General features: G+C 39.9%; 1 protein-coding gene across 1 annotated transcript; it reads right to left on the bottom strand.

Annotated features, from left to right (window-relative positions):
• Window positions 1-6,656: 6,656 nt before the first annotated feature.
• LOC147472583 (uncharacterized) lies at window positions 6,657-8,250 on the bottom strand. The gene is made up of 5 exons (XM_086549565.1): window positions 8,155-8,250; window positions 7,861-8,101; window positions 7,551-7,770; window positions 7,115-7,375; window positions 6,657-7,029 (listed from the first exon to the last, which is right to left on the bottom strand). The coding sequence occupies exons 1-5, from the start codon at window positions 8,248-8,250 to the stop codon at window positions 6,657-6,659; spliced, it is 1,191 nt and encodes a 396-aa protein (XP_086405691.1).
• Window positions 8,251-8,842: the final 592 nt, after the last annotated feature.

Here is an 8,842-nt window from a genome sequence, read left to right as displayed (position 1 = left end):
TAGCCAAAAATGCTTAAAATACACGTTTGAGCCATTCTGATAATGAAACGGATTATAGTTAGATGCGCTGCTTTCGTTATATTAAACGATTTAGCAATTGAGAGAAAAAAGGTGCACTAAAAAAAATGACACGACCCTGAAAATAGCCAAAAATGCTTAAAATACACGTTTGAGCCATTCTGATAATGAAACGGATTATAGTTAAATGCGCTGTTTTTCATTATATTAAAGGATTTAGCAATTGAGAGAAAAAAGGGGCACTAAAAAAATGAAAGTAATATACACGACCCTGAAAATAGCCAAAAATGCTTAAAATACACGTTTGAGCCATTCTGATAATGAAACGGATTATAGTTGGATGCGTTGTTTTTCGTTATATTAAAGGATTTAGCAATTGAGAGAAAATAGGTGCACTAAAAAAAAAATGACAGTAATATACACGACCCTGAAAATAGCCAAAAATGCTTAAAATACACGTTTGAACCATTCTGATAATGAAACGGATTATAGTTAGATACGCTACTTTTCGTTATATTAAAGGATTTAGCAATTGAGAGAAAAAAGGTGCACTAAAAAAAAAAAAAAAATGACACGACCCTGAAAATAGCCAAAAATGCTTAAAATACACGTTTGAGCCATTCTGATAATGAAACGGATTATAGTTAGATGCGCTGCTTTTCGTTATATTAAAGGATTTAGCAATTGAGAGAAAAAAGGTGCACTAAAAATAATGACACGACCCTGAAAATAGCCAAAAATGCTTAAAATACACGTTTGAGCCATTCTGATAATGAAACGGATTATAGTTAGATGCGCTGTTTTTCGTTATATTAAAGGATTTAGCAATTGAGAGAAAAAAGGTGCACTAAAAAAAATGACACGACCCTGAAAATAGCCAAAAATGCTTAAAATACACGTTTGAGCCATTCTGATAATGAAACGGATTATAGTTTAAAATGCTTAAAATACACGTTTGAGCCATTCTGATAATGAAACGGATTATAGTTAGATGCGCTGCTTTTCGTTATATTAAAGGATTTAGCAATTGAGAGAAAAAAGGTGCACTAAAAAAAAATGACAGTAATATACACAACCCTGAAAATAGCCAAAAATGCTTAAAATACACGTTTGAGCCATTCTGATAATGAAACGGATTATAGTTAGATGCGCTGCTTTTCGTTATATTAAAGGATTTAGCAATTGAGAGAAAAAAGGTGCACTAAAAAAAAATGACACGACCCTGAAAATAACCAAAAATGCTTAAAATACACGTTTGAGCCATTCTGATAATGAAACGGATTATAGTTAGATGCGCTGCTTTTCGTTATATTAAAGGATTTAGCAATTAAGAGAAAAAAGGTGCACTAAAAAAAAAAATGACACGACCCTGAAAATAGCCAAAAATGCTTAAAATACACGTTTGAGCCATTCTGATAATGAAACGGATTATAGTTAGATGCGCTGCTTTTCGTTATATTAAAGGATTTAGCAATTGAGAGAAAAAAGGTGCACTAAAAAAAATGAAAGTAATATACACGACCCTGAAAATAGCCAAAAATGCTTAAAATACACGTTTGAGCCATTCTGATAATGAAACGGATTATAGTTAGATGCGCTGCTTTTCGTTATATTAAAGCATTTAGCAATTGAGAGAAAAAAGGTGCACTAAAAAAAAATGACAGAAATATACACGACCCTGAAAATAGCCAAAAATGCTTAAAATACACGTTTGAGCAATTCTGATAATGAAACGGATTATAGTTAGATGCGCTGCTTTTCGTTATATTAAAGGATTTAGCAATTGAGAGAAAAAAGGTGCACTAAAAAAAAAAAAAATGACACGACCCTGAAAATAGCCAAAAATGCTTAAAATACACGTTTGAGCCATTCAGATAATGAAACAGATTATAGTTAAATGCGCTGTTTTTCGTTATATTAATGGATTTAGCAATTGAGAGAAAAAAGGTGCACTAAAAAAAATGACAGTAATATACACGACCCTGAAAATAGCCAAAAATGCTTAAAATACACGTTTGAGCCATTCTGATAATGAAACGGATTATAGTTAGATGCGCTGCTTTTCGTTATATTAAAGGATTTAGCAATTGAGAGAAAAAAGCTAAACTAAAAAAAAAAATGACACGACCCTGAAAATAGCCAAAAATGCTTAAAATACACGTTTGAGCCATTCTGATAATGAAACGGATTATAGTTAAATGCGCTGTTTTTCGTTATATTAAAGGATTTAGCAATTGAGAGAAAAAAGGTGCACTAAAAAAAAATGACAGTAATATACACGACCCTGAAAATAGCCAAAAATGCTTAAAATACACGTTTGAGCCATTCTGATAATGAAACGGATTATAGTTAAATGCGCTGTTTTTCGTTATATTAAAGGATTTAGCAATTGAGAGAAAAAAGGTGCACTAAAAAAAAAATGACAGTAATATACACGTCCCTGAAAATAGCCAAAAATGCTTAAAATACACGTTTGAGCCATTCTGATAATGAAACGGATTATAGTTAGATGCGCTGCTTTTCGTTATATTAAAGGATTTAGCAATTGAGAGAAAAAAGGTGCACTAAAAAAAAAAAAATTGACAGTAATATACACGACCCTGAAAATAGCCAAAAATGCTTAAAATACACGTTTGAGCCTTTCTGATAATGAAACGGATTATAGTTAGATGCGCTGCTTTTCGTTATATTAAAGGATTTAGCAATTGAGAGAAAAAAGGTGCACTAGAAAAAAATGACACGACCCTGAAAATAGCCAAAAATCCTTAAAATACACGTTTGAGCCATTCTGATAATGAAACGGATTATAGTTAGATGCGCTGCTTTTTGTTATATTAAAGGATTTAGCAATTAAGAGAAAAAAGGTGCACTAAAAAAAAAATGACAGAAATATACACGACCCTGAAAATAGCCAAAAATGCTTAAAATAAACGTTTGAGCCATTCTGATAATCAAACGGATTATAGTTAGATGCGCTGCTTTCCGTTATATTAAAGGATTTAGCAATTGAGAGAAAAAAGGTGCACAAAAAAAAATGACAGTAATATACACGACCCTGAAAATAGCCAAAAATGCTTAAAATACACGTTTGAGCCATTCTGATAATGAAACGGATTATAGTTAGATGCGCTGCTTTTCGTTATTTTAAAGGATTTAGCAATTGAAAGAAAAAAGGTGCACTAAAAAAAAATGACATGACCCTGACAATAGCCAAAAATGCTTAAAATACACGTTTGAGCCATTCTGATAATGAAACGGATTATAGTTAGATGCTCTGTTTTCGTTATATTAAAGGATTTAGCAATTGAGAGAAAAAAGGTGCACTAAGAAAAAAATGACACGACCCTGAAAATAGCCAAAAATGATTAAAATACACTTTTGAGCCATTCTGATAATGAAACGGATTATAGTTAAATGCGCTGCTTTTAGTTATATTAAAGGATTTAGCAATTGAGAGAAAAAAGGAGCACTAAAAAAAAATGACAGCAATATACACGACCCTGAAAATAGCCAAAAATGCTTAAAATACACGTTTGAGCCATTCTGATAATGAAACGGATTATAATTAGATGCGCTGCTTTTCGTTATATTAAAGGATTTAGCAATTGAGAGAAAAAAGGTGCACTAAAAAAAAAATGACACGACCCTGAAAATAGCCAAAAATGCTTAAAATACACGTTTGAGCCATTCTGGTAATGAAACGGATTATAGTTAAATGCGCTGTTTTTCGTTATATTAAAGGATTTAGCAATTGAGAGAAAAAAGGTGTACTTAAAAAAAAATGACACGACCCTGAAAATAGCCAAAAATGCTTAAAATACACGTTTGAGCCATTCTGATAATGAAACGGATTATAGTTAGATGCGCTGCTTTTCGTTATATTAAAGGATTTAGTAATTGAGAGAAAAAAGGTGCACTAGAAAAAAATGACAGTAATATACACGACCCTGAAAATAGCCAAAAATGCTTAAAATACACGTTTGAGCCATTCTGATAATGAAACGGATTATAGTTAGATGCGCTGCTTTTCGTTATATTAAAGGATTTAGCAATTGAGAGAAAAAATGTGCACTGAAAATAATGACACGACCCTGAAAATAGCCAAAAATGCTTAAAATACACGTTTGAGCCATTCTGATAATGAAACGGATTATAGTTAAATGCGCTGTTTTTCATTATATTAAAGGATTTAGCAATAGAGAGAGAAAAGGTGCACTAAAAAAAAAAAAAAATGACACGACCCTGAAAATAGCCAAAAATGCTTAAAATACACGTTTGAGCCATTCTGATAATGAAACGGATTATAGTTAGATGCGCTGCTTTTCGTTATATTAAAGGATTTAGCAATTGAGAGAAAATAGGTGCACTAAAAAAAAAATGACAGTAATATACACGACCCTGAAAATAGCCAAAAATGCTTAAAATACACGTTTGAGCCATTCTGATAATGAAACTGATTATAGTTAAATGCGCTTTTTTTCGTTATATTAAAGGATTTAGCAATTGAGAGAAAAAAGGTGCACTAAAAAAAATGACACAATCCTGAAAATACCTAAAAATGCTTAAATACACGTTTGAACCATTCTGATAATGAAACGGATTATAGTTAGATGCGCTGTTTTTCGTTATATTAAAGGATTTAGCAATTGAGAGAAAAAAAGGTGCACTAAAAAAAATGACACGACCCTGAAAATAGCTAAAAATGCTTAAAATACACTTTTTTTCGTTATATTAAAGGATTTAGCAATTGAGAGAAAAAAGGTGCACTAAAAAAAATGACACAATCCTGAAAATACCCAAAAATGCTTAAAATACACGTTTGAACCATTCTGATAATGAAACGGATTATAGTTAGATGCGCTGCTTTTTGTTATATTAAAGGATTTAGCAATTGAGAGAAAAAAGGTGCACTAAAAAAAAAAATGACACGACCCTGAAAATAGCCAAAAATGCTTAAAATACACGTTTGAGCCATTCTGATAATGAAACGGATTACAGTTAGATGCGCTGCTTTTCGTTATATCAAAGGATTTAGCAATTGAGAGAAAAAGGTTCAATAAAAAAAAAAGGACAGTAATATACACGACCCTGAAAATAGCCAAAAATGCTTAAAATACACGTTTGAGCCATTCTGATAATGAAACGGATTACAGTTAGATGCGCTGCTTTTCGTTATATCAAAGGATTTAGCAATTGAGAGAAAAAGGTTCAATAAAAAAAAAAGGACAGTAATATACACGACTCTGAAAATAGCCAAAAATGCTTAAAATACACGTTTGAGCCATTCTGATAATGAAACGGATTATAGTTAGATGCGCTGCTTTTCGTTATATTAAAGTGTAGTGGGTTCGTGGGGCACTCACCCTCCTACAGGAGCTGTAGAGGAGCCTTCTGCAGCAGGAAGGCGTGGAAGGGCAAGAGGGAAAACCGGGCCGGCATAAAGGCAACTGACTAAGACACTAGAATCTTTACTTTACGTTTATTTACTCAGCACAAGCTACTACATGTATAAAACAAACAAGGTATCACAGAACAGGCATGTAGTAGAAAAAGAACTTACGTTAAAAACGAGAACACACGAGGAAAAAAACACACTCCTGCCCAACCCAAGCACACAACCTTCCGCCTTGAAACCTCCTCCACAACTCAAAGATGGCGGTCTTGGAGACCCCGACATGACAGGGGGTTGCCAACTAGGAATTATTACAGGTTGTTTGTGCTTGGATCGGGTGCTCCTTCTCCTTCTTCTCCACAGGCCTAAAATACTCTGGAGGTGGGGCGTTTGACAAAGCGCCCGAAGGGCGTCGCCAAAGGGCGTGACGGGGAGTATGAAAAAGGAAAAGAACAGGGACGCGAGGCACCCGTCACCCGTTCGCATACGCGCGAACCATAGCGTTCGCGTAAAAATTACGTTACTCTACAGCCCTCCCAGGGAACAGAAAACGCCACACCTCCAGAAGTGCCAGTACCCAACTAAAATGTTATGAAAAACTAAAATATATAATAAAACATAAAATACACTTAAAATCCAAAAGGTTTCAATATAAAAATTTCACAATGTTATAAAATATAAAATCAAGACTAGCATGCTGAACACAGAAAAGTAAAAAAAATCACAAATAGCACCAATAAACAAAGTAAAAATCACAGCCCAAAAACTAGAACATAAAACGTTTGTACAATAAAATCACAGACAATAAATAAAAATCGAGCACCACATAGAAGTCATGAAGGCACAGACAAGCACAAATAAATGTGTCCACGCAAATCAGTTAAAATTCACATTTTTCAATGTTCATAAGGATATAACACTTGGTCGCACTCTTCGAGGTAGTCGACCTCAGCGGCAGGGAGAAATGGACGGAGTTGATTGGCGTGGACCCTGACGGCACGATGTGGGGGCCGTAGGTCCAGGATGTCGTAGCTGACAGGCCCAAGTCGCTTCTGGACACGACAGGGTCCAAGCCAGCGGTCACCAAGAGGCCCACGGTTCCCTTGGACCTTACGTAGCACCAGGGAGCCCTTCTCGTATGGGCCTGAGCACCTTGCGCCCTGGTCATAAAGTGCCTTGTTATCTTCTCGTGCTTTACGGCTCACCACAACTGCAAGCCGGCGAGCGTCTGCAAGGCGTGTCAACATCAGGTCATGGTCAACTGTCTGGCGGTTCGTAAGCCCTGGCCGAAGACTGCCATACGGCCTGTCAGCAAATACAGTGGCTGGTCTCCAACGGAACGGTGAAGGGCTGAGTTGAGCGCCAGGCGGACAGCTGGCAGATGCGTGGGCCACTGCGATGGAGCCTGCCGAGCCAAGGCAGCCAGCGCATCCTTAACTGTTCGGTTGGTGCGCTCCACCACCCCATTGGACTGGGGGTGGTAGGCCACCGAAAAGGAGTGCTTCACTTCCAGCTCCTCTAAAAGTGAGCGCCACTCAGCCGAAGAGAACTCCAAGCCGTTGTCCGTATGGAGTTGGTCAGGTGGGCCAAACAGAGTGACATAGTTGTCGACAAAGGCCCTTCAACACTCTGTCAGCACTCTTGTCACGGAGGGCGACTAGCTGAAGGAACCGGGTATGATGGTCGACAATGGAGAGTACGTACCGGAACCCTGTGCAGACCCGCGTAAGTCCATGAGGTCTGCTGAAACCATTTCCAGGGGAGCTTCCGGCAGTGGGTGCCCTTCCAATGGTGCTCGGCTGCCACGCCCTTACGTTGCTGGCATGCGTGACATCTGGCAAACATACTCCCTTGCCAGGCGGAGCATATTTGGAAAATACCAGGCAGCCTGGAGATGCTGGTAAGTACGATGGACCAGGATGTGTAGCAGTTGGAGGGACAGTGGGCGTGCTGTAGTGCTTGAGGCTGGAGATGCCTGGGGACGTACACCTGCCTTACAATTCTGTCGGGGAAGGATCTCAAATAATACAATACGCCCTCCTCCACTTCGAAACTGGAGAGGGCAGCGGGAGGCCGCTCAACTGGTACCCTCCCGCTCTCCTCCAGGAATCCGAGCAGGCCCTCACAGGTTGAATCTCACAGCTGATGTTCCCTCGTCTGGTCAGCTGTCATCTTGGTGAGCTCCATCTCCTCGTCACCATCCGCTGGTGGTTGTTGTGCAGCATCCTCGGTTTCCCTGGGTACTGTGGCTGGCAGGACATGCTCTAGAGGGCAGGCTGTCCCTGAGAGTATAGGTACCACACCTGCTGGCCGTGAGAGAAGATCAGGGACATGGTGGCTGGTCCCAGTCTTGTACTCAACTGGAAGTCATACCGCTGAGCTCATAGGCATACCGAAGAGGCGGGCCGTGGGGGGGTTGCTCTTATATATATCTATTATATACTATCTGCGCCTTGAGAACACCTCCACGAGAGGCCTGTGGTCAGTCCAAACCTCAAAGCGTCTGCCGTAAGTAAGGATCAAAGGCTCGTACTGCCTCACCACAGCCAGAGCTTCCAGATCGATGACCGCATATCTTGTTTCAGCATCCTTCAGTGTGCGGGGACCAGTACGCGACAGCATGTGGTGTGCCTTCCTCATCACGCTGGAAGGAGGGCTCTCAAGGGCTTGGGTGCTGGCATCACAGTGCACCTCGAATGTTTTGTAAAGTCTGGGAGGCGCAGAACCGGATTACTAAAACTTACTAGGGCCTCCTTCAAGGCATTGAAGGCCACTTCAGCAGCATCTCCCCAAACAAACTTCACCCCTTTCTTGGTGAGAGCAGTCAGGGGCTTGGCCATTACTGCAAAGCCCTGAATGTGGCGGCGGAAGAAACCGCGAGTCCTGGGCAGATCGCGGCCTCTTCATGGTAGCAATGGCAGAGGTCTTCGCCGGATTGGGGCTCACTCCTCGGGAACCCACAATAAAACCCAGGAGCTGGACTTCCTGCCTGGCAAACTCGCACTTCTCCAGGTTCAACTTCATGCCTGCATCCTGGAGAAGAGTCAAAGTCTCCTGAAGATGCTGGAGATGGTCGCTGAAGGAGGAAGATGCAACCACAACATCGTCCAGGTAGGCGAGCGTGTGACGCCCCAACACAGCTGCAAGCACGAAGTTCATGGTGCGCTGGAAAGTTGTAGGTGCAGTGGAGAGCCCGAAGGGGAGACGGCGAAACTGCAGAAGTCGGTGGCCGTCAGTAAACGCTGTTTTAGGCCGGTCATCAGGGTGCACAAATATGGCCCAGTAGGCAGACCGGCTGTCAAGAACAGTGAACCACGTGCGCCCTGTCAGCGAGTCAGCATCTCGTCGATTCGGGGTAGCGGATATGCGTCGGGAGTGGTCACCTTGTTTAGTCGACGCAAAACCGGTGAGAGCCATCCTTCTTGTGGACAA

The sequence above is a fragment of the Penaeus japonicus genome, unplaced genomic scaffold, assembly GCF_977035675.1.
Source record: "Penaeus japonicus unplaced genomic scaffold, GWHDUDI00000001_assembly GWHDUDI00000001, whole genome shotgun sequence".
Taxonomy (NCBI): domain Eukaryota; kingdom Metazoa; phylum Arthropoda; class Malacostraca; order Decapoda; family Penaeidae; genus Penaeus; species Penaeus japonicus.
The sequence above is the reverse complement of the archived record's forward strand: the minus strand, read 5'-3'. Positions and strand labels throughout refer to the sequence as shown.